General features: G+C 41.5%; 4 protein-coding genes across 4 annotated transcripts; 3 read left to right on the forward strand and 1 right to left on the reverse strand.

Moving 5' to 3' along the window:
* Nucleotides 1–979: 979 nt before the first annotated feature.
* On the forward strand, nucleotides 980–2,671 carry RpL23 (ribosomal protein L23). The gene is made up of 4 exons (XM_070213292.1): nucleotides 980–998; nucleotides 1,066–1,115; nucleotides 1,220–1,431; nucleotides 2,418–2,671. The coding sequence occupies exons 2-4, from the start codon at nucleotides 1,103–1,105 to the stop codon at nucleotides 2,613–2,615; spliced, it is 423 nt and encodes a 140-aa protein (XP_070069393.1). The 5' UTR covers nucleotides 980–998; nucleotides 1,066–1,102; the 3' UTR covers nucleotides 2,616–2,671.
* A 10-nt stretch (nucleotides 2,672–2,681) lies between these two features.
* On the reverse strand, nucleotides 2,682–5,213 carry inaD (inactivation no afterpotential D). Its single transcript, XM_017147603.3, has 8 exons — nucleotides 4,621–5,213; nucleotides 4,466–4,556; nucleotides 4,051–4,406; nucleotides 3,708–3,932; nucleotides 3,539–3,650; nucleotides 3,340–3,479; nucleotides 2,985–3,281; nucleotides 2,682–2,922 (listed from the first exon to the last, which is right to left on the reverse strand). Exons 1-8 carry the CDS (start codon nucleotides 5,188–5,190, stop codon nucleotides 2,731–2,733), a joined length of 1,983 nt encoding a protein of 660 aa, XP_017003092.3. The 5' UTR covers nucleotides 5,191–5,213; the 3' UTR covers nucleotides 2,682–2,730.
* Nucleotides 5,214–17,173: 11,960 nt separating this feature from the next.
* On the forward strand, nucleotides 17,174–20,218 carry fd59A (forkhead domain 59A). The gene is made up of 2 exons (XM_017147488.3): nucleotides 17,174–18,002; nucleotides 18,721–20,218. Exons 1-2 carry the CDS (start codon nucleotides 17,659–17,661, stop codon nucleotides 19,742–19,744), a joined length of 1,368 nt encoding a protein of 455 aa, XP_017002977.3. The 5' UTR covers nucleotides 17,174–17,658; the 3' UTR covers nucleotides 19,745–20,218.
* Nucleotides 20,219–21,222: 1,004 nt separating this feature from the next.
* On the forward strand, nucleotides 21,223–24,043 carry LOC108061452 (uncharacterized). Its single transcript, XM_017147635.3, has 6 exons — nucleotides 21,223–21,438; nucleotides 21,503–21,696; nucleotides 21,783–21,945; nucleotides 23,060–23,168; nucleotides 23,239–23,420; nucleotides 23,593–24,043. The coding sequence occupies exons 1-6, from the start codon at nucleotides 21,375–21,377 to the stop codon at nucleotides 23,670–23,672; spliced, it is 792 nt and encodes a 263-aa protein (XP_017003124.1). The 5' UTR covers nucleotides 21,223–21,374; the 3' UTR covers nucleotides 23,673–24,043.
* The last annotated feature ends 713 nt before the right edge of the window (nucleotides 24,044–24,756 follow it).

Consider the following 24,756-nt stretch of genomic DNA (forward strand, 5'->3'; position numbering starts at 1 on the left):
AATGAATTTTGATTAATTGGAAGAAAATTTTCTTTACCAGTAGAAAATTTTTTTATTTTAAAGAAAAAAATCGCCAGTGAAGCAAATCCATAGGCGATTTTCTAAAATTCAGGGCGATTCATTTTCTGAGTGTATGGCAGCTATAAGCTATAAAATTAAAATTCGGTAACATTCAAAAAGAGCCATGTCCTAGAGTAGAAGAGAATACAATAAAAAGCAAAGAAGCTCAAATTTATTTCCTATTACTTTCCCATTCATTTTCCTATCGTTCCTATGGCAGCTATATGATATAGTCGTCCGATTTTTTAAATATTTAATTCGAAATTCAGAAATATTTAAAATTTAATATCCCCAAGAGTAGAAGGTAATACTTTAAAAAAAACCGAAGCTAGAATTTTTTAACTTTTTTTTTATCTTTCCTATATAAGATATAGTTGTCCGATCCGGTCGGTTCCGACTTATACTTGCAATAGAAAGAAGACTTTTGGGAAAGTTTCAAGCAGATAGCTTCAAAACTGAGAGACTAGTTTGCGTAGAAACGGACAGACATACGGACGGACAGACGGACATGGCTAGATCGACTCGGCTAGTGATCTTGATCAAGAATATATATAGTTTATAGGGTCGGAAACGCTTCCTTCTACCTGTTACATACTTGTGCACGAATCTAATATACCCTTTTACTCTACGAGTAACGGGTATAATTATTTTGAGCACACGTAAGACAATTTTGGCCCGTTTTTACTTTTAAACGCTGATTATGCTGCGGTGCGTGGTGTGAACAAGCCATTAGAATGACCAGCCGTGCCAACTTGTTTTCTTTTGCCCAGAAACGAAGACGGTTTGAGTCTACGCTAGATTTCTAGCCAAGCTATCCTCCATTTCCCACATATTCTTGGTTATAATTAGGTTATTTTGTCGATATTTCGCGGTATATTTTGACGGTAGACGCCCGGTCACACCGTATTTCCCTCCTTTTCGTTTTCGTTTCCGGCGAAGTAAGTAGAATAAATTCTCCACGTTTTTCTTAATGCTAATAACTGAACCATCCCATTGGCAAACTAGCGAATAATCTTGGAATAACCAGCCCGCGAGCAGCAAAATGTCGAAGAGAGGTAAAAATCCGATTCGGAACGTGCGGTTGAGGCGTGAAAAATGTGACGCCGCCGAGTGGTGGAGAGTACCAGACTAATTTGTGTGTTTCTGTGTCTCCATTTAGGACGTGGAGGTACCGCGGGAGGCAAGTTCCGCATCTCCCTCGGTTTGCCCGTGGGCGCCGTGATGAACTGTGCCGACAACACCGGAGCCAAGAACCTGTACGTGATCGCCGTGCACGGAATTCGCGGTCGCCTGAACCGTCTGCCCGCCGCTGGCGTCGGCGACATGTTCGTGGCCACCGTCAAGAAGGGAAAGCCCGAGCTCCGGAAAAAGGTGAGTGTCGTTCCGGGGATTGCAAATTTAGTATACCCAAAACCCGCTAGCCATTAGGCGTGCTACGAGCCAACAACCCACCTAGTGAACACGTTTTTTCCCACTTTGTTTTTGTGCTTTTTCGTGAATGAAATTTGCTTTGTTTTTGAATGAAAGAAATTAATCTAGCAACTATCTCAACTAACTTAAATTTATTTAACTGCTATCTATGATTAGAGCGTAAAATAAGGTTGTTTTTTAAACATATTTTCCTTTGATTTATTATTATTTTTACCGGCCAGATTTTCATATGGCTAAATGCCAACATTTTTAGTTTTTTATTTGAATTTACAAAACTGTTCAGAAATAAAATCTTTCATCTAATTGTTTCTAGTATTACAAATTGTTATTTATTTTTGTTAAATATTTAAGTAATTTATAGGGTAGTATGGACAGCTTATTATTTTCCTTTAATAAAAATGTTCACCTATAGTATCTTCCACATGTTATTTTGCCGGCATAGATAGCTTATCTCTTAAAAACACGTTTTTGCCTCACTTTTATATATATTTTTTTAATCAATGATTACAAATAGTAAATTAAAAGTTAAATATAATGTTTTGTTTTTTTGCTTTATATTTTAGAATGCTATAAGTTAGTAAATTTACGATAATTTAAATTAATATTTTTATGAGACAAAAAAGCATACCACTTTTCAGGGCCTTTTACTCATCTAAAGTAGGCATAAGCTCTGAATTCCCGTACATTTTCATGGCTTAAACTGTAGTCTTAATTTATCGTGCCACAAAATGTCTCTTACCCATGAAAATATTACATTTTTGTTGTTTAATCAAAATTAATTGGATTTACCAGAAAATTATCATTTAAGAAACACTATCAACTGAAATTATTTAACTAACTTTGGTTAGCTAATAATTTTTTCCTAACCTTTCTTTAGATCTCACTCTATGACAAAATAACTAATTCATATCTCCTTCTATTTTCAGGTCATGCCTGCCGTGGTGATTCGGCAGCGCAAACCGTTCAGGAGGAGGGACGGGGTGTTTATATACTTTGAGGACAATGCCGGGGTGATAGTGAACAACAAGGGCGAAATGAAGGGCTCGGCCATCACTGGTCCCGTGGCCAAGGAATGCGCTGATCTGTGGCCCCGTATCGCATCCAATGCAAGCTCTATAGCCTAAGGAGTTTCCTTTTCAAATAAACCCAGAACGGAAAACAAGATTGTTTTGAATTAGAACTTTCGGATCGTTTTATTGAATGCTACACTGCTTCGAAATCGGAGGAGGAGGATCGTCTCTAGGCCTTGGGTGCCTCGGTGCGCAGAGTGGGCTTGGGCCGGGTCACCTCCATCGATATCTTGCCGTTGGCTCCCTTGAACAAGGCGTAGCACACCTGGAACGTGAGGCCCTCTAGCGAGTCGCCATTGAACTTGGTTATAATATCGCCGCGTTGCAGTTTGTTGTCGATCTCCGGGTACTGTCCTTGTATCTATACAAAGAAAGCAATCTCAGTGATGAGATACTAGTTGCTTGTTCATGTCAAATACGTACTACGTCCGCAATGGTGCATCCAAGTTCGTTGGGCGACAGCGAGAGGCCCAGCTCCTTCCCGGGTTTCTTCATAAAGTCCACGTTGAACTTTTCCAGCTCCGGCGGATCGGCGCGGTAGACCGTCAAGTTGACCGTCTTCTCGTATGTGGTGTGGAACAGCTGATGGACCTTCAGTGTCGTCATGGCGCCCACGTGGGTTGCATTACCATTCACATCGCAAATATGGTCGAAGATCTTCAGTCGCTTGTCGGCTGCCACTACTCCTTCCGGATAAATGTGGGTAATCACACAGCCAGTCTGTCAAGATTAAGTTTAGGTATTTATTTAAATTATTGTCAAAACGAAGAAATCCCACCGTGACATGGTTGTTCTTGCCGCCGCAGACAATTACGCCCAGCGGCTTCTTCTCCACCTTCAACTCAATGAGAATCTTCTTGTTGGGCTTGATCTCGGCTGTGGCGGGTTCCTGAGGCTTCTCCTCCTCTTTCTTGGCCTCTGTGGGTTATCAGGCTTAAAGAGTTGTCTAGATGACCTTTCTTAAAGCCAATGCTCACCCTCTTTCTTTTTCTCCTCCGCCTCCTTGTCGGCCCTGATGGACTCCTCGCTCTTGAGAGTCAATAGAATCATGGTCACAACGCCCTCGGCTCGTTTTAGCAGTCCAGTTGCCTAAGGTCAAGAAGTCAAGGGATAAAAACTATTGGATTAGATAGTTTCAAGACTCACATCATCGTAGTTGGATTCCAGTGTTACATCTTGATTAACGGCCAACAGCATGTCGCCAACTTTAACGCCCGCCAACTCGGCATTCGAGCCCTCTCTCAGATCCGAGATGAAAATGCCGTTGCCCACTTCGGCGTGCTTGCCATAGATGACCATGATGCCCAGGAATCCCTCCTTGCGCACCTGTACCGTGCGCGCCTTCGGGAACTGGTCGAAGATGAACTTGGTCTGTGGAAAGGAGAAGAACACTCAATCAGAGGAGAACCTAATTTACTTACTTAATTAATTATTATATCAGGTAAATATTTGAGAAAAATTATCATTTATACAATTTATAATATCATACCTCATCAGACGAGGAGGGGAACTTTTTGATGGGCTTTACGCACATGCCCTCGTCGTTGGGCTTGCGTCTGGAGGTGACCATCACCAGCTTGTCTCCATCCACGTTCTTGAACACCGCGGAGGCGTTCAAGTGGCAGCGATTCTTCAGCACATTGCCGTTCACCTCGACGATCTCGTCGCCCGGCTTGATATCCACACTGGCCAAAACTCCATTGGGATCCACGCCGGCCACGAAGCAGGCCATCTTCTGGCGATCCTTGTGCCCAGCGAGGGCGAGTCCTAGTGGCTTGCTGGGATCGCGCTGGACCTCGATTCTACGCAGGTCCTTCATCATGTTGTACCGCTTGTTGATCTTAGCTGGGAATGGCATTTACGTGCTGTGTGAATATAGGATTTTATGGCCAGAGGATGCTTACCCATCGTGTAGCCAAAGTCATCTTCCTGCTCCTTGTCGCGATCCTTCTCCTGCTTGTTTAGTTTGCAGTTACCGGCGGAGGCGCGATCAATCTAAAGGAGGGTTATTAGTCATGTATGCTGACTTGGAAATTTAATGGAGTATAAGTTAACCCACCTCATAGCCTGACTCCGTGCGAATGCGACCGGTCATGTCGCGGGTATCCTCGTCATCCTCATCAGCATAGTTGCTGTGCTTTTGACGCATCGAAGCCGTGAATGTGGTATTTCGCTTCTGCATCGTTTGCTGCCGGTTCATGCCACCCATACCCATGCCCTGACCCTGAGTCTGACCTTGGCCCATTCCCTGACCTCCGGACGCATTGTTGCTGGGGGTCTGCTCCTGGTTGAACTTGTTCTTGGCCTGCATGTAGCCATTGCTCCGCGGATCTGACTTTGCCTGCTGGTCATCGCTCTTGTCGAATGTCTGGATCTCCAGGTCGATCTTGAAGTCTGCCTCCTTGATGAGATCGATGACCGCCTGCTCAGTGGAGTTGCGTACATCCTTTCCGTTGAGCGAGAGGATGCGATCGCCCACCTTGAGGCGACCACACAGGTGCGCCGGACTGTCAGGCACAATGCCCTTGATGAAGATGCCGGTGGTCTTGGTGTTGGGCGAGTCCTTAACCTCTCCGCGCACTATGCAGATGCCGAAGGACTTTTTGCCCGTCTTGTCCAGCGTCACCATGTGAATTAGTTCTGCGAATGGAATATAAGTGGTTTAAAAAAAAATAAATTAGAAAAATTAAAAAAGATGTCCTGTTCATAATCCAAATATAGCATTTAAATCGTTCTTATGAACAAAATTCGTTTTAACAAAATAACTTTCGCACAGTGACGCCTTATAACTTTTTAGAAGAAGAAAGGACCATTTTTTTTTAACGGCCGACTCTAAAAAGTTGATTTTTAACTCCTTTTTTGATCAGAATGTGTCGGCTGGGTTACAATCACATTTAATTTTCAAAAAATAAAATAAATCAAAATAGTTGAATTAAATTGAATTGAAACTAAACAATGCTATGCTATGCAATAAAAAAAAGTAAAATATTCTTACTGATTTTATTTTTAAAAATGTTTTGACCCTTTTTTTGCACCTTGAAAATCGATAAAATTTATGCTAACAAAAAAAAATTAACAAAATTTTATTTATTTATAATGAAAAAAGAATTAGGCTAGAAATAAAATTTTAATATAAAAAAAAAATTTTTTTGAGTCATAAACATGTATTTCTGAAATCTTAAAAATTATTATTTATATCCAAGAAGTATTCCGTTTATAGATCATTAAATCCTCCATCAAGGTCATGTTCCCTCCGGATTAGCTGCAAATTTGATTAGCAGTTGGTCATGAAATCACATAATGGACACTGACCACCAGCGGCGCTCTGTTTTCCCAGGAACTGAACCATCCTCTCAGGTTGGGATCGACTGCTTTGTAATCCAAGCCAAACTCACGCCTCACTGACCGGACATTAAACGCAAAAAATCAATTAAAAGTTTATAAATCAATTTTTTTTAATAATTTCTTATTTGTGAATATTCCGCGTTGGCAGCGCCCGATTTGAGTCCATTGAAAAGTGCGCCTAAACTGATTTTACAATTAGCGGGCGAACATTCTTGCTAACTGACTTAGTGGCCATTCTATTTTGAGTATGATTTTCGTATCGATTACACTGGTCTGCATGGTTTGGCTTAAAAGAGGGCAGAGAAAACCACCTGGTTCTAGCTGGTTTTACCTGGCCATTTAGTGCCATTTCTCCGAAAATTAAAAAAATTCGGAATAGAATAAAATGATTTTTATTACGTTGAATGGTTTAGTGGTTAATTTTTTTTTTTTATTGTTACATTTATTGAAAGACTTCTTAATTGATACCCTTGCAGTTCAGTGCTATCGATTTGCCGGAGGTGCTTCCATTGCATTGAGTAACTTTCACTGTCTGTTATGACACCACTCACATATTACGGAGCTCCCCCAAGACGGTCAAAATATGGGTTACATCCGCAGGTATGAAGGCGACAAGGGATAAGGTTGTACTCAAGTGCCTTTATTGCCCCTATCAAGTTATTAATTTGTTGTTGCGATTTGGCCAATGCTGAACTCAACACTCCGCGAGGAGAAGCCCATCAAGTGTTGACCAGAAATGCCCATCGATTTTATCTTTTTCTTTCATTGCACTTACAACTAAATAACATATGTCACACATACTCTTAGCTACGCAAATGCTTGTCTATTGGCTATACAAATAATACAAAATTGTGGAACAAAATGTTGCAATGTTGAATATTGGGATCGGAGATCGATTTATATTTTTCTATAAATACCCGTAGCTGGCTTAAGGCCTAATAGCTATGGCTGAAAAAATTAGTTAGAATACATTTTTAATTGTCGTGAACCGAGATAAGAAATTAATTTTCTAGACTAAAACAAACAATTTAATTTTTTGGTCCCAAGAAAACTACTAAATAAAAAACTTTCAAAATCTTGACATTATTGCCCCAAAATGTAGGCAACAGTTTCAGTTTCATTATTTTATAAATTTTATTTTTACTACGTTTCATTTTGAACTTTATAGCTAAATGAAGGCAAAGGTAATCAAATAAAAGTTTGAGGATCTCTGCCATTCGAGTGGCAAATGAATTTAATTTGTCTGCCGAGCTTAAATTCATAATCAAGATTTGCATAATAATGCCTTTGCCAGAGGAGTGGGGGAAAAAACAAAACGGAGGGGGGCGAAGAGAAGGGAAAGGAAAGGAACGGAAGAGGGGAAGATGGCTATGCAAACATTTCCATTAAATGCTCGAACGAAATGAAACGAAAGTAGGAACGCTAAGGCAGCTCCAAAGGAAAACTAGAGTAAACACATGCTCAAAGGCGGGAGGGAAAAATGGTGAAAGGGGGGAGGAGTGCGACTGGAAAATGGCCAACGAGTGGAGATGTGGGGAAGTGGAACGTCAACGACTGCGAAACGATGTTGGAAATTAATTTCATAATAAAAAAGCGTAAGGAAACCCATTTGATAAAACAATTTCCTTTTTGCCTCCCAACAGTCATGTTTTGTTAGTAAAGTAAATTCAAAAGAGAGCATAGCGAAAATATGGCAATGAGCTTAACTCTCCCGCCTCCTTTTTGGTTTCGTCCTGCATCCCCCCTTCGTCGTTATGCAGCCTCTGCTGCTGTCGACGCCTCTGCTCGCAGGACCTCGCCTTCTGATTGGCTCTCTTGGCTCAGCCACGCCCCCCGTAATGGCTGCTTTTGGCAGTGTCCTTTTTGGCTGTTCTCTCTCTCTCCCCCTCTCTTTCGCTCTCTCTGAGGAAGCTGCGCTGCTGCGTCGCAGTCGGCGCATGGTTGTTGCGAGGATTTAGTTAACTGAAGTGATTTTCCACTGTTAGCTGTCGCACACACACCCACACAGACATCCTCTTATGTAAGTGGCCGCACGTGCGTGGGTGTGTGTGTAGGCGAATCCGTTGTTGACTTGTTCTCGTGTTGTACTTACATGCAGTTATATCAAATTGCTAATAATCGTTTAGCAGGCACTTCAGACTGCGTCCTGGAAATGAATAAAAATTACAGTTTTTTGCGCAAAAACACTTGAGGCAACGATTCGGATTTGGAATAATATGGAAATTGTTCAGTAACCAGGGGACTGGGTAATATGGAAAACCACAAATCCTCAAGTGAGAAGGGACTAGGTTTCACTATGCAGTTGCAGCTGCCGACAGATTTGTTGGTAACATTAATTGAAAGCTCTCGTTAAGCCAACCATTTTCTCATACTTAACCGTCGACTTTTAATTTAATTCGAAATAATTGCACTTTGGTGAGTTTTACCGTACTTCTAATACTAAAAGCGGTCTAATTTCGGTTAAGATGAGCTGAGTTTTTGTTTTTTTTTCTGGCTGAAACCGTTATATTAATAAAAAGTTTTTGAAATATATTGTAAAATACTTCCAAAAGATAAATAGGTTCTCAGGACCAAAATGAAAATAACTTAAAAAAATAATTTCAATATTAAAAAATAATTTTTTGTACAACTTTTTATAAAGGCTGTATTTATTTGTTTCGAAAGGTATAATTTAGGTAAAAATATATTGAACAAGAAAGGAAGCTACCTTCGGCCATCCGAAGCTTATATACCCTTGCAGATAAAGTAATACTCACTCGTTGCAGTTCCAGGGATTCCAGATTCAGCGTTTCTATTTTTGAATTTTGTTTTTAAGTAGTCAAGAATTAAAACGCCTACTTCCTACAAAGTAACAATGAATTTTCTTAGATATGTTTGAATATTCCTATGGGAGCCTTAAGATATAGTGGTCCGATCCGGCTGGCTCCGACATATGTACTACCTGCAATAGAAAGAAGACTTTTGGGAAAGTTTCATCGCGATAGCTTTAAAACTGAGAGACTAGTTCGCATAGAAACGGACAGACGGACAGACGGACATGGCTAGATAGACTCGGCTATTGGTGCTGATCAAGAATATATATACTTTATGTGGTCGGAAACGTCTCCTTCACTGCGTTGCAAACATCTGACTGAAATTATAATACCCTCTACAAGGGTATAAAAATTACAATTATGTCAGAAATAGCATAAACAAGATTTTATGAAAATGTAATTTTATAGAACTAGATAAAAATTACAATTATGTCAGAAATAGCATAAACAAGATTTTATGAAAATGTAATTTTATAGAACTAGATAAACAGCTTTATAAGACTTTTTGGCACTAAAGTTCTTAAATCTGTGGATTTTTTAGGAAAACGATTCCGATCACAGATTATTTCCGTAGTTAAAATAGAGTATCTATATAATAACGATTAGTTGATCATTGAAATTCATTGACAACACATTTTGAAACTTATAATCGGTATCAAGGGGCGCAACAGGCATTCTCCTCCTAAGATACACAAAACAAAGGCCAACCAACTGAATATTCTCACGACATTTAAGGACATCGGCAAACAATTACGCCCGTACATGTGTACTCAGTTCGAGTTCGAACACTCTGAACTCCGAACTTCCAACTCGGCCGGAATGACGCACGGAATGCCCGCGGGGGGAGGGCATAAAGATTATAGATATTTGTGTTTACTACGGCTGTACATATAATGTCCTCATAACTTTTAGTACGTGAACGTGATAGAGCAAATAATGGTGCCCACATGGCCGCCAGGAATCCGTTCACTTGCATCTGAGAACCGGGACAGAACGGGAATGGGATTTACTGGATTACGCGCGCCGCCCAACATTAAAACTCAATTTGAATGACAACGCGTAAGCAAATAATTGTCCTTTTGCGACCCGCCACTGTCCTCGGTCTTCACTTGAAAGTTTGCTCTCCACACGGTAGTAAGTTATTCAAATATTGAGTTTTTCAACTCGCTCGAAGCGGGCGAACCGAGCCGAACCACCCTCCTATCCGATCCGATCCGCAAATTCCTCCTCCTTCTTCTCACCGGACTCGAAATTTCATTCGCTTCCCTTTGTTTGAGTTGGGCTCGGTTCACTCCTCTAAATACATTTGATTTGTTTACCATGGCCCGAGGCCGAGCCGGAGATCTTAAGCTGCATGTAAATGCGTTAAATTAAATTTCAAACGCTTGTACTCCAGCTGAAGGACAATGACAATCAAATGGCTGGATGGGTGCTTTCGCCGGCTTTTATTGAGTGGGTAGTGGCTGACGATTTTGATTTAGTGCTCATCCGGCTGGCGACCTAATGCGATTATGGGAAAAAAGATTTGCCCGGTTTCGTATGGCGAATGGCGCAGGGAAAAATATAAAACAAGGAAACAAAGTAAAATTCTAATTCGAGGAAAATCAGAGCCGATTAAAATATTCTTGAAGTTATTAAGTAAACTATATCGTTTGTGAAATATTTAATTTACTTTTTTATGCACCATTAAAATGCTATATTTTATATATATATTATTTTAAAAATATATATATTCTTTTGAGAGCAACATTCAAAACTTATATCGACTTTTTATTCCCTTAAGCGTACAGTTGATATAATGTATATCGTTTTTTTAGAAAGGATTTTTCGGAATTTTGTTAAGCGCGCCCAAAAATGTTTCCTATTATATTTTGTATCAACGTCTATAAACAAGCCATTCTTTATTTGTCCACTGCTCAGTTTGTGCTCTTTTTGTAGATTTTAAAAACATCATAAATATAAATATAATTGGTTTTTTAAGTTCAAAGATCAAGTTATTATTTTATTTAATACCAAAATAGTTTAATAGGTAATATTAATATTTATTTATACATAAAAACTATTCTATTTATTTCTGAAAGAAATTATGATCATCCTCAGCAATTAAATCGTCTCACAAATTGTCTCTTTCCCCAGCTCGTGCTCCTGGCCCAGAAGATTGCACATTCAATATTGTTGATTTTGGACACTGATAGCCCCTCGACACCGTCCCGCACGTGTTCGCACTTCGCGGTCCTTCGGCCACGTGTTAACTTGTTTGTGATATCCTCATCAGTGCAGGCAAATATTTATTGTTCGCATTTTATTTGCAGCGCAAATTGGTAATATCCATGGCCAGCATCCATCGAAGGTTGGTATTACGGGAATCGCCGTATCCATATCCGGGCATTGTGTCCTCTATTTTCTTTTCATTTGTCGCCATGTCGCCCACATAGCTTTGATCTATCAAATTGATTTACACTAACGATTATTTAATGAAATTCCCCGAGCGGCACTCCGCTTTCCCACCCCGTGCGATGATGTCCTGGCAGGAAGTGTGAATTACCCGACACCCATGCACATCCACAAAGGACTCATCCACGTGCCACACGTGCCCCCGAACAACTTATTAGGCGTGTTTAGCACCATCCTCTTATTTTCCTTTCGAAACTTTTCACTATTTGATTCTTTTTGGTTTGATTTAAACTCGTTTCGCTCAAGAGGCGCTGGGTGTGATGTGTTATTCCTTTTGTGGACTGTTGCCATGCTTACGGATGAGCAAGTAATGAAGATTTCCCGTGATTTCAAAGAGAGGTATTGGAAACCGATTGGAGAAAACGGAGTATTGCGTATACGCTCTGTTGACTTGCAGTTCCTGTTAATGATTTATTTGAGAATGCATTTATCTTTAATAAAAATATTAATTTCCCTACCAGTTATTCAATAACAAGAGATAGTTATTTCTCTAAAAAACTATAGCAGATGCTCTACCGTCACCACTGATTTTATTTAACTTTTGCAAGATTTAGAGTTCAATCAACCCGAACAAATTATAGAAAATCCCTTCTCATTTTGACTTCATAATCCTCGAAACCAAAACAAATAAACGATTATCGTTCACGGCTTGTGCGTGACCGCGTTGCAAAAAGGGGAAAAGGGGGAAAACCACGGGTGGGGAGCGGATCAGTATCCGAGATGGTTATTACCAACTGTCCAAATTGCTGCCACGCCCCAACAGTTAAGAGAGCAAGAGGCAAAGTGGGAAACCAATCCCATATTCAGAGAGTTTTGCTTTCGTGGCATACGGACAAGTGACAATCATCCCACTTAATTGAATTCTGCGCTGCATAATAAATCAACTTAATGCGATCCAAGTACCCAGTTGAGTTCCTCGAGGATGCAGAGCAATTCAAAATTGAGAGGAAAAGGCACGGCGATAAGGGGGTGATGTACGGAAATCCTTTGGCTGCGGCTGTGGTTATAGGTGGCTCAGGCAGATCCATCAGCAAATAAACAACAATAACAGCGATGCCCACTTTTCCACTTTTTCCACAATTCCACATTTCCACCCGCCCAGTAATTTCCACACTTGTGCTGACACATTGAAAGGGCTTTGCGTTTTATTTATGAATTGAGAAATTGACATCCTGTGTGCAGGGAAGAGGGGGATGGGTTCCTGAGGAGGCTTAGGCACACGGTTCTCGATTTTTATTGCCGCCAAACAAGAGGCTTAGGCAATGGCATCACCACCACCATCATCATCATCATCCGCAGCCACATCCACATCAAATGAACAAAACTGAATGAAATGAGCCACGAAACATTGGTGTGTGGCACTTGCTGTTCGGTCCCAACCCTCTGGAAAAAATCAACCGGGATAAATCGAGCGTGAAATATTCCGGCTCGTCCAGAGGACTGAGAGTCGGAGGGGCGGGAGGTTGGTTAAATCGAATCCATTGTTGTGCTTGCCACTTGTTGGCAGGTTGGAGATCCTGAAACAAAATTTGCGGCTGCAGTTGTGCAATTCGTTCGCTGCCTGCTGTGATTTTTCCCATTGTCCCGGCAATCCTGGGGTGGTTTGCTGGCTGATTCCCGACGTCCTTGTCCATCAAATTGAGCGTCACTCAAGTATTCAAGTGCCTGTATGTGTATCTCTCATGACCAGAGCCTTGCGCCTCGTTTTCTGCGCTTCAGATACTTCAAAGATTTAATAATGACATAAGAAGTGAAGCTATTATACCTGCCATCCCTCGACATCTCGAAGAACTTCTTATGGGGCCTCAAGTGTTTGCCTTTGCCATCCAGCAGGTGCCTCAGCCAGCCAGATGCCCGAGCATCGATGCAGGATGCGACAGGATGCGGCAGCTCAAGCGCAAATTAGTGGGGGATCCCCATTCTATGATGTACACTTGGGGAAAGTTAGCCATGTAAGCGTTGCTCAAAAGAAGAATTAGTAATATCCCCTTACAGGAGCGGCACTTCGCTTAAATACACTACATTTAATTACGTGTTTACCCTCACAAATATTATATTTTTTACTACCAATTTATTAAAATATTTTTTAGCTCTCAATAAAATGAAAAGAAAGAATGCCCAACTATAGAAAAATAAAAAATAATATCTCAGTATATATATGTATTAGACTAAGGTACCTAGCTAGTTTATTCGTCATTGACTTAAACTGTTTTTCCGAGTGTAGAGCGTAGAAGACGGGACATCGTTTGGGGCTGGCAACTGTCGCTTTTGTTTGTGCCAAAAGAAGTGATTGTCCTTGCCGCCGAATCCTTGCAGTCAAAGCAATTCAAGTGTCAAATCTTTTATTTGCCTTTTGCAGATTTCGCAATAAAAATTTGTATTGTCAAAAGTCTGCGCTCATCCAAGCCAAAGACCAATCCCAATCCCGAATCCGAATCTCCCCTCCCGTTTGAGCACTCCGATTTATCCGCTCGGCATATCCTTTGGTCGTTTGTTTGTGTGCAATAAATTTGCTGACAAAAGAGGGATTATTGCTGGATCATGCCGCTGTTGCTGCAACCCGGGATGAGGACGAAGGATGTGTGCGTATGGATGTACGAAAACCTGAAGCTGGAGCTGAGCAGGATGTGCTCCTGGTGGCTGGTTCCTGTCAGCGTGCATTCCTGGGCGTTATTGTTTGGCCATAAGTTAATTGTTCCCCTGCGAAAGCTTCAGTGCACCGCTTCCTTACGCTCAACTGGCCGCCAGGGTCCTTCGTCCTTCACCCGGACTCATGCTGTGCTTAAGCGGTGATTAACCGTAGTCTGTCAGGGGACATGGATACGGCTTTGGCCACGGATTGGCGCAGGATAGTGGTGGGCGGGTTGGGGGGTGAAACTAGTCGGAATCGTTTAATTGCCATGGAAACTATTGAACACACGGATGAGTAATGAAAAGTGGATTGAAAGAGCAAATATTTTTGATATATAAGAAGGAACTGCTGAGGGGAGGGATTAAGGATAACGATAAGAACCGATAATATTTCTAAAGATTTGAAACATTCTACCAATAGCGTTATTGATTATTTGTGGTGACTGAAGTCTGAATTAAGGAAAATATAAATAATTTAAAGTTAACTATCAGTTAAAAAAACTTATATAATTTAAAAGGATGGATTCAAATCTACTTATGTATATTATATTACCTTTATTAATTGTTAAAGGTGTACTTAAGTCCTGATCAAGTGAATAAAAGAAATCGTTCATAACTGAACAAATTATTCATTTTCTCTACTTTTATTTTGTTTTAAAACAATTTTAAAAGGTATTAAAGAGACATATTCAGTGGTGAAGCAGAATTCTCTTTTGGTGAAATTCCGATGTAACTTGTAAAGATGTTTATAAACATACGTTTAGGTTTCTCACTTGATTTGATTGAGGCTTGGTAACATTTCGTTAGATCCATACAACGGACTTACCTGTTAATAATGTTCTCAGATGTTTGCAGAGTTCATGTGTGCCCCGGAAAAGTTGATTACATTTTTGTCCGAACCATTTCGGTTGGCAGCCATAAAATCTTCTGTTTGCTCATAAAAAAGACAAAGGAAAGCCGCAATAAATTTTCGTATCTAAATTGCTCAACAGACAGTTCCGAAAAGTCCCCCATATATGTATGTACCCCCTTCTATTTATCCGCCCCCTTGATAATACCAACACTACTAAGCGGGGATAAAGATACATACCGATTGGCGATGCCACGCCCCTAAAAATCTGGCCAAAAAATCATTGATTCGTAAGTGTAACAGTGCGGAAAAGGGGGCGAGGGAAATGGAAAATGGGAGATTTGGGGTGGCAAAGCTGAAATAGAATAATGAAAACGATGCCAAGAGTAGAAGAAGCGATATCAATATTGTCCTGAAAGCGAAAATGGCGGCCATTATTGTGCTTGTGTCTGTTTCCATGTCGCTCTGTGTGGGTGTGTGGGGGTGTGTGTGTGTGAGTAACTTCCGCAAAACTGGAAAACTAATTTGAACAAAGTACAACAAATAAAAGTGACTACTGAATGTTTAATTTGAAAAGGGAAGGCTCCAAACACTGAATGCCGAACAACAACAGCAGAAACAACAACAATGTCTAACAACTGGAGAACAAAAACAGCGAAAATGAAAAAGAGAAATAATACAAAACTCACTTGGATACAAGTACAAATGCAGCAAACACATGTACAGTCTGCTCCCCCTCGAGCCCCCTTCATCACCCTCTCTCTCTCTTACTCTTGTATCCCCCATTGTGTTTAGGATGTTGGCAAAAATGGCGCATTTAATTCCCTCTCACTTACACACCCCAAAAAAAAAAATGGGCACATAGAAAAACTCAATACATGTTTTTTTGTTAGTGGTTAGCATTAAATATTTTTTTATCCCATTGGTTGGCTGACAATTATATTTTATTAATTCACTCCCTAAAAAAACCATTAATAATTTTTGACCACATTAATTTCATTTCACAACGTTAATAAATAAATAAGAAAACAAACAACGATGCTGCAAAAAGAACACGTTTTTTTTTTAGTTAAATCAACATACACCCAGGAAAAAAAATGACCTAAAATGTCAAAAAATGGCCTAGAATTTAGGTAAAATTGGCCTAAAACTGGAGCTAAGTCCTTGAATGGCCTAAAATTTAGGATACCGTGACCTAAAATGTTAGGCCATTAAAGGCCTAAAATGGGGGTAATTTTTGGCCTAGATTTTAGGTAATTGGCTGCCTAAAAATATGAGAAAACCCCTATCCAAAATTTTATAATATTATAAAGTAAATACAGAAAAGTTTATAGCTAACTCGGGGTCAATGTCGGGCATAGTCTTCAAGAAGTCGTCATTATGCCAACACACAAAAAGGAGCGAGGAGGCTTCACAGTTCAGCAGTGAAATCGCTGTCTTATTCAACGATCGAAGTGGGTTACCATGCAAGCCGCGCTATAACTGGTTGGGAATTATAGCGTCGCCAAAACGGTATCAGAGTTCCGTGCAAATTTATTTAGGTAAAAGGCATTATTTTTAAGGCCCACGCTGACCTAAAATATTAGGCTATACGGGACCTAAATAGTAGGGCAAATATACCAAAAATTTAAATTTTTAGGCAGTACCAGACCTAAAAAGGAACTTTTAGTCCATTTAAAATGTTTTAGGCTATGCATGACCTAAAATGTTGTCCATAATTTTTCTGGGTGTAATGTTAATAATGCAAAATTAATTAAAATACTAAACTTTTTTATATTGCCTATATGAAAAATGTATTTAATTCACAAAATGTCAATAAAACTAGTCAAACTCAAACCTCAAAGAACTCCTCAATAATTAAATGGCTCATTAAGACCCATACATTTTTCTTTCTGTGTATAGGGATGGAGAGCGGGAATGGGAATGCGAAACCGAGAGAAACCAAGAAACGTCGACATACGGTTAGAAAAACATTCGCACATAAAAATGCCAACATTTGAAGCATAACATTTGGGGCAGAGGAGCGGAGGGAATGAAAGGGAGAGGGAGAAGAGAGAAAGAGAAGGAGGAGGACGCCCGCCTCCATGTGGCTGACATAATGAAACATTATTAAGAGCCACGACGTCAAAGCGGCAAAAGGTATCTAAATTTGCGCAAAATGTTTATCCCCCCCACCCCCGTGGATGTTGGCTTCTGCAGTCGCTGCCAATTTGCCGCCGTTTGGAGAGAGGAAAACACAAATATCACATTTACGGGCAGCACACTCCACCATTTTGTGCCCACTCACACACACACTCTCACGAGAGTGAGAGAGAGTGGGATGGCAAGAGCGAGGGCGCCATAGATTGGTTCGCAGGATATCGTCTCATCCCCCGTTAGAGAGAGAGGGTTAGCTTGGCTCTATCTCTCTCTATCCCTCTCTTCCGCTGCCAGGATGCTGCGTCGGCTTCGACGCCGACGTCGGCAGTAGAATCACAGTTATTCGAGATACGAAAACACAGCAACGGCGACACAAAAGCTCAGGGAAACGTCAGCGGCAGCGGCAATGGCAGCGGTTTTTCATAAATAAATGTTTGAGTTATGTAGAAAAACATTTTGGGCGAGAAGATTTTCGTTTTCGTTGCGATTCAGTTAACATTTGGCCAGCGGATTCCGCCCTCAACGGACACGACGACGGACGCGCTCAGTCAAGTTGCCACTTTTCACATTCCATTCCTCTGCTGGCCATATGTACAGTTTGCCCAAGAGCCAAAACGGAAACGGAATCGCCAGTGACAGTAGTTAACGGTTAACGGTGAAGGATAACGGTAGAAAAAACCAAAGATAGAAATCAAAATTTACATACGTATATTTAAATGCAAAAGCAAATGCCAAGTGAAGCTAGTGAAGCGCCAAAACGAACACAGTTCCTGAGCAAAATAGTCAAATAACACAGTGTTGCGTCCTCTAAATTAAGTTAAAAGAGAATTTCAACTCCAATAGACTTCAGTGAACACCCGCAAGAATGCACACCAGCACGGATCCCATGCACACTCTGCACGACAGTGTTTCCCTCTCGCCGCCGCTCATCAAAAGCTCCAGAGGCGGCTCCTCCGGCGGCAACGGAATCGGATGCAGTGCCTCCTCGCGCGCCGCCGCCGCAGATGCCATGTCCATGGGCTGCGATGACAGCGACATTGAGCCGTCGGCCATCGGCGGAAGTAGTTCCGGCGGCGTTGGGGACGGTTCCACCGGCGGTCCATTGGTGAAGCCACCCTACTCCTACATCGCCCTCATCACCATGGCCATTCTTCAGTCGCCGCACAAGAAGCTTACGCTCAGCGGAATCTGTGACTTCATCATGTCGCGGTGAGTGGACCTCAAAAACTTTGGTGTTTCATAGTCTAATCTCAACATTAAACAAAAAAGCCAACTTGAGAGGTCAAAAAATCCTTTACGATAACTTTACGATTACTTTTTTACCATACCAGTTTGATTTTTTGTATTGATGAGAATGCCATAAACTTTGAATTTATAAGCAATAACCATATTTGAAAGATAAAAGATACCCATGTAAAAATCCTTTAAGTTTTGTACCTTTAAAACTATTTTTTTGCTCCAGGTACAATTGCCTTATTGAATTATTTTCTTAAATGTTTGCCAGCTTACTTAAAAAGAATCTTTTCGGGTTATAAAAAAACCGTAATTAATTTCTCTCCGCGTTATGCTACCAAACATTGACCAGGAAAATACAAAAACATTAATATTAGAAGAAAGACAAGTAAATTAAATAAAAGTTTATGTATACTCGCATGTAACACAACTTGTGACTGATAAAAAATGTAACAAAGACATATTTAAAAGATTTTGGGGAGCTCTAAACTGTATATTTTTTGTGTAGATGTAAATGTATAGTTGTTTGGAAATAAATATTAAAAAGTGATCTTATTATTGTAGTTTCGTGGATCCAACATATAGTTATTTGGTCAGTTCTATTTGAGTTATATTGCTAAAAATCTTGAGCAGGTCAAAAAGCTTATAAAAATTAAAGTAAGGGTTCTAAATGTACTATCTAATTTAATTATAGCTTCCCATACTACAAAGACAAGTTCCCCGCCTGGCAGAACTCGATCCGGCACAATCTCAGCCTGAACGACTGCTTCATAAAGGTGCCCCGTGAGCCAGGGAATCCGGGGAAGGGAAACTTCTGGACGCTGGACCCGCTGGCGGAGGACATGTTCGACAACGGCAGTTTCCTGCGGCGCCGGAAGCGATACAAACGAGCTCCCACCATGCAGCGCTTCTCCTTTCCGGCGGTCTTTGGCACGCTGTCTCCGTTCTGGATCCGCAAGCCCGTGCCCCTCGTTCCGGTGCACTTTAATGTGCCCAATTTCAATGGCAGCCGGGATTTCGATGTGGTTCACAACCCGGCGGATGTCTTTGACTCCGCTCTACGGGCGGACAAGAAGTTTAACTTCTTTGCCAACGCGGAGGCATCCTTTTACCAGGGAAGTCAGTCGGGTGACAAGTTCGACCGGCTGCCCTTCATCAATCGCGGTCGAGGAGTGGATGCTCTGGATGCACTGCCGCACAGCAGTGGCTCTGGAGGAGGAGGTAGTGTGGGTCAGTCGGAGGGCAGCAGAGCCACCAAGTACAAAAGCCCCTACGCCTTCGATGCGGCGACTGTGGCCAGTGCAGCGGGTATTTCCAGCCACAGGGATTACGCAGATAGACTTTCAAGCGGTGGCTACATGGATCTCAATGTGTACAACGACGATGCGGACACAGAGGCCGATGCGGATGCGGAGGCGGAGGGCGACGACGACTCCTGCGAGGACAAGATCGACGTGGAGAGCGGCAATGAGCAGGAGGATTCACATATCTCGGATTCGGTGGACAGTGCCTGCACCAATCGCCTGGATGCGCCGCCCGAGGTGCTGATCTTCGAGAGTGCAGAGGCGGCGGACAGAACCAGTCCGAGGACACGTTTCGAGAGTGAGCCCCTAATGCTGAGGACCAGCAAGCAGAGCAGCGCCAAGGACTTCCGCATCGAGACCCTGATTGGCCACCACCTGCATCGCAGTGCCAGCCAGGAGGAGGCCAGCGACTAGGTGTCGATTCTCTTGTGTACAGTCCATTGAATGGTGATTTCAGTTTTGATCTAAGCACGTTTTAACACTTCACCTCCCCCACTCCCCCACCACCACTCATCCCCGAAAATCCAGAAATCCGAGCAGCAAGTAGTGATCAGTTGGTGTATCTGTAGGATGTAGGAGCCAGCACACGAGTTTTTAAATGCGACCAAATCAAAGCCAACGCTATAGTTGCCAGTCCACTTACGTACTAAACATATATCGGCGCGTATATCTATGTAAATCTGATGCATTGCACATTTATAGCATACTTTTAACGCGAATTCTAGAGATCCGGATGTCTGGACTCTGGACCTATCTATATCTATCATGCAAGTACTAATCATGTGTAAGTGTGCGTGTGTGTGCGTGTAACTGTAACACATCCAAGCAAGAGGAACACTATTAACTATAAATTAGACTAAGAATTTTGCTGATGTTATTGAAAATTGAATAAACAACAACATAACAATAGTTTGCATTGCAATTAGGAATTGGAGCTGCTATATTTGAGTGGTAAGTACTTAAGATACAGATAAGATAAGTTTTAGAAAGTGTTTCTGTTAATCCTTAATCTTCAGTTTGTGTTGGAACAAACATTAAAATTTTATTTAATCTTATTTGCAGTTTAAACTAAATTAAAATAATAATAATTGAGGTGCTTATAGTGAGAAATTGAAAATATCATATCAATTTTATAAATCAAAAATTTAAACAATTTGAATGTAGCGCGCAGTTAAAATATGATATGGCACCCCTGACTGGAAATCAGTTCCGCTTTAGCGCCTGCGCATTGGTCGTCGCTCAGCTGATTTGGCGCAGGACGAAGTTCTTTGGCCATAGGACGCCATCGAGCGCCGCTCTACCAAATGAAAGCTCCACTCTCCGTTGTTTTCCAGTGTTAAAACATTAAAAGCTGCGCCTGGAAGCGGCCACAACAACGACAACAGTGTGTGCCATGGAAGATACCAACTCCAACTATTGGTATCCGTAGTCGCCAGCAGAACTCACGCGCTACGCCGAGAGTACGAACTCCTTTTTTGGCACAGTTCGCCCCCGCGGACTCCAATCGCACACAGGCACACACTAGTGCACACACTATCGCAATCTCAGTCACACGGTTATAGGATATGTACCTATGTGGGCTGCAAAAAGTCGATTTTTCTCTAACAAAAAGTGGTCTATGTGGGCAAAACTTTAAATGGCCCGGGCCATAAAGGGAGATTGCAATAGTTGCGACTTGCAGACCGAGATGTCCTGCAAGGAGCTGCTGCGGCTGAGGTGCTGAGTTCAGCGGGCCGAGAAAAGTTTTCCACCAGTCAGTGCCCGTATCCCCAGGAAAAAGCATCCCATCCCCCTGCTTCCGCTGCTGCTGCTGTGATGAGATTGGTGATAATGAGTGCAACCGAAATTAAATACCCCCAATTATTCATTTAAAAGTTTGCGAAAGCAAAGTACGCAACGATAAGTATTAACGTCCAACCAAACAAGTATTAACTGCCACACACACACACAACGAACGGAAGGATCAGGATCAGGAGCAACTGGAGCTGAAGCTGGAGTGTCCAGGAGAGAAAGCCGTGGACCAGGTCGCAAAGTAGTCAGCCTAATGGCGGGCTGGCGGGGGCGTGGGCTGTGTGCTACGCTTTTAGCCGTGCTGACGTTACTCTCGGGTGAGATCTGCTTCTAAAAAACTCCAAAAAAACGCTACAAGTTTAACCCCAACTTAACCCCCAGTTACCCATTCGGTGCGCATCACCAACCTGCGGGTGCCACGCACCTACACGCTCTTCCGCGACCACGAACCCGATCCTCTGGTCCTCGACTGCGAGGTGGAGATCGGGCCAGGCGAGCAGGGATTCGTTCTGAAGTGGCTGTTCAACAACCACTCCATCTACCAATGGATACCCTCGGTCAAGGGGTTCGCCATGGTGAGTCATCCGGGGTCGCTGTCGCCAATTAATTAAGATTAATCGAACATTGCGCCGTGTCTTTGTCTTATTCTTGCGACTTGCAGGGCTTCATGAAGTCGAAGATAGACACCAAGATATTCAGTATGAAAGGCAGTCCCGGTGTTATATCGATAAAGAATCCCGACTGGAACATGACGGGGGAGTATACCTGTGCGGTGCAGACCTTTGAGTCGACGGATAAGCGGAGTGCCCGCTTGCAAATAATCGGTGGGTGTCACGACCACAGCGAAAAGGAAAAGGATCGGCGTCGAAAGATGTGCGGTGGGGGATGGGGGTTGGTAAGAGGTCTAAGGTGGTGGTTCTGGCGGGTGACCTGCCCGCCCACCTGCCCACCTCCCCCCATCTTGATTCGGCCCCCTTGTGTTTGCATAGGTGTTTGGGTCGGTGTTTACACAGGGAGACAAAATTATGATTTATGTACTTTAAAGCCATTTGCAAAAGCCAAGAAAGCCTTACCTTAATACGCTCTCCTTTTATTATTTTTCCCCATTAGCCTTTTGTGGACCCTAGCAATGGGCCTTTTTTGGTTTGTTAGGACTGCAAGAAAAACGTCCATGTCATTTATAAATTCTAATTAATATCAGTTAGCCCAATCGGGTTTTTTTACTCTGTCCCAATGCGTCAGCAATATTTATTTAAGAAGCTTCAAGTGAGAAAAGGGTAATTCAGTTAAATTTTGTATTTAAAACTGGGAACGTTTTGTTAATGTAAAAAATCTGTTAAAATTGATAAATAATGCAATTTTTTTTTTATTGAACATATGATAGTTTAAGAATCAATTTTCTTTAAATGGGAATTTTCTGTGAAAAATAGTCCCATGTCATTTATAAGTTATAATTAATATGTGTTAACCCAACAGGTTTATAAAGCTGTAGGATTTGATTGGAAACTTAACCTGCTCAATATTTCATTTAGATAGGAATAAGAATTTTCTCTGAAGTGGTTTTAAGTGTTCTTATTCCAAGTGTATTTTATTAGGTTTATGAGAGCTCAATTAAGTTCAATCCTTGCCAGTCTGCGGGCTGACCCTTTTTTCTTCCGGTGCAGGTGTGGGGCCCCGTCTGTGTGGCACGTGTGATTCGCTTTCATATTTGCATGCGTGTCAGGTGGCAGTCTCTGCGGTGTCCGGAACCATGGCTTGTTTGTGCTGTTTTGTGCTTTTCTTTGGGACACTGTTTTGTTTTGTGTTGTTTTGCATTCGTTGTTTAGTTTGACACTTGATTAATTCTCACGACTTTGTGTTTTTTTGGCTCCTGTCTGCCGGCTCTGCCACACTCTGTTCCACTCTGCACCACTCTGCACCACCGTCCAATGCCGACAGTTCCTGAGTCGGATTTCATGCTGGAAGCGCGGATGAGCGGCTCGCGTATGGAGGTGGACATTATGTGTGTGGTCCAGCACGTATTTCCGCAACCCAAAGTGTCGGTCATGTAAGATGAGCCTAGCTTTTGTGGCCGGTGAAATTGAATAGTACCAGGATTCAATCACTGCCCTTTGCAGGTTTGACACCCACACACTGGATTCGGTACTGACGCAGTTGGACCAGGACCCCAGTGGCCTCTACAGCATGACCGTACGCACCCGCATTCCTAGAGATCAGCTCGAGTCCCCCACCCCGATCACCTGTGCTTTCTACCTGGTTGGCACCAACTACACCAAGCGCCGGGAGACTATATTCTATGGTAAGTACAGGTACGATTTAATGATAACATTTCCCTTTGCTGGTACTTTACCCAGTTATAAAGACTCTAGCTAACTCGAGGTTAAGTTTCGGTTAAATCGAGAAATAATTCTTAGAATTATTTAATTAATAAATAATATGTACTGATTTTGCAATATTTTTCTACCTTCCAGATAAGGCCTCAACTATACAACGCAAGTGGACAACGGTCGCCGTAGTCATGTCCATAGCATCCTTAGCTCTAAGCAGTTAGTTTGGTAGTGTCCTTCAATGTAGGCTATATTTGTTTTTAAGTTTGGACTAGAAACTTTGATACTCTTTAATTTTTAATAGACTTTTAACGGATAAACGTAATTTTTTGCGGTATTTTTAAAAAAAGCGCTTATTTTGTACATGCATGTAATTGTAAGGATAATGAAACACAAAACAGAAACAAACACCACAATGCGTAAGCAAACGAACCCATAAAAACTAATACGACAACAGTAACACATAACAAGAAATTCTTGTATTCATATATTTACCAAATAAATAAAATATATATTATAGTTATATATGATGTATAGATCTAAATGAGTACGGAAACGCTAATAAAAACCGAAAAGAAAAGTGCATTAAACCAACCGCCTTCGTCGTTGTTTTCCTTTGCTTCAAAAAAATTAAAAAATGTATATTTATTGTAAAATTATTAATTCGAGATTAAATTCAAAACAACTAATTAATAAATAATAGCACGATTTATAAGTTTAACATTTTCCAAAATTAATGTGGGTAAAATCAAATAGAGCATAGTTATTTAAAATTGGATGAAAATTCTCTTGCATTCACGGTGATTGTAAACGGGTCAAACATTCAATACGAACTGTGAAGGACAGCCATCCATTGGAGATATTTCCTAAAAATCTGCTATAGTGTCCGTATTTTTGTGATTTAAGAAAACCGTGAATCATAATTGATCTGAGAGTAAGTTTGTATAATAAAATATAAAAATTAAATAATAATTTATGAAGACAAAATCATTAAGACATTGTAAATACAAAATTACAAAAATTCACAAATATTTCAAATTCTTCGCGGATCTAAAAATACTGCGGAAGCTCCGCACTTTAGACTCCCTGTGAATGCAACCCTGCGCGCGTTCCTGCGCACACCCTTCCAGAACGGCCGACCTTCCAGGCCTTCCAGTGTGCCTATGAGTATGCAGTGAAAATGACAGCAGTGGCAGAGGAGCCATCAACATCACCATCATCGTAGACAGCGAAACCGTTGACGCCAGACGAAAGCCAAGGTTCCTGCCCCTCAGTTAGTTTTGATTGATTGGATAATCCCCGAAGATC

The sequence above is a fragment of the Drosophila takahashii genome, chromosome 2R, assembly GCF_030179915.1.
Source record: "Drosophila takahashii strain IR98-3 E-12201 chromosome 2R, DtakHiC1v2, whole genome shotgun sequence".
Classification (NCBI taxonomy): Eukaryota; Metazoa; Arthropoda; class Insecta; order Diptera; family Drosophilidae; genus Drosophila; species Drosophila takahashii.

Excerpts from the sequence above, each read along its gene's own strand:
- fd59A (XM_017147488.3), top strand. The coding sequence starts at position 17,659 with ATGCACACCAGCACGGATCCCATGCACACTCTGCACGACAGTGTTTCC. Across the intron at positions 18,003-18,720 it reads TGTGACTTCATCATGTCGCG|CTTCCCATACTACAAAGACA; the intron begins GTGAGTGGACCT and ends ATTTAATTATAG.
- inaD (XM_017147603.3), bottom strand. The coding sequence starts at position 5,190 with ATGGTGACGCTGGACAAGACGGGCAAAAAGTCCTTCGGCATCTGCATA. Across the intron at positions 4,407-4,465 it reads TGACTTTGGCTACACGATGG|CTAAGATCAACAAGCGGTAC; the intron begins GTAAGCATCCTC and ends TGCCATTCCCAG. Across the intron at positions 2,923-2,984 it reads GATGCACCATTGCGGACGTA|ATACAAGGACAGTACCCGGA; the intron begins GTACGTATTTGA and ends TTCTTTGTATAG.
- LOC108061452 (XM_017147635.3), top strand. The coding sequence starts at position 21,375 with ATGGCGGGCTGGCGGGGGCGTGGGCTGTGTGCTACGCTTTTAGCCGTG. Across the intron at positions 21,439-21,502 it reads CGTGCTGACGTTACTCTCGG|TTACCCATTCGGTGCGCATC; the intron begins GTGAGATCTGCT and ends CTTAACCCCCAG. Across the intron at positions 23,421-23,592 it reads CCGGGAGACTATATTCTATG|ATAAGGCCTCAACTATACAA; the intron begins GTAAGTACAGGT and ends TCTACCTTCCAG.
- RpL23 (XM_070213292.1), top strand. Across the intron at positions 1,432-2,417 it reads AGCCCGAGCTCCGGAAAAAG|GTCATGCCTGCCGTGGTGAT; the intron begins GTGAGTGTCGTT and ends TTCTATTTTCAG.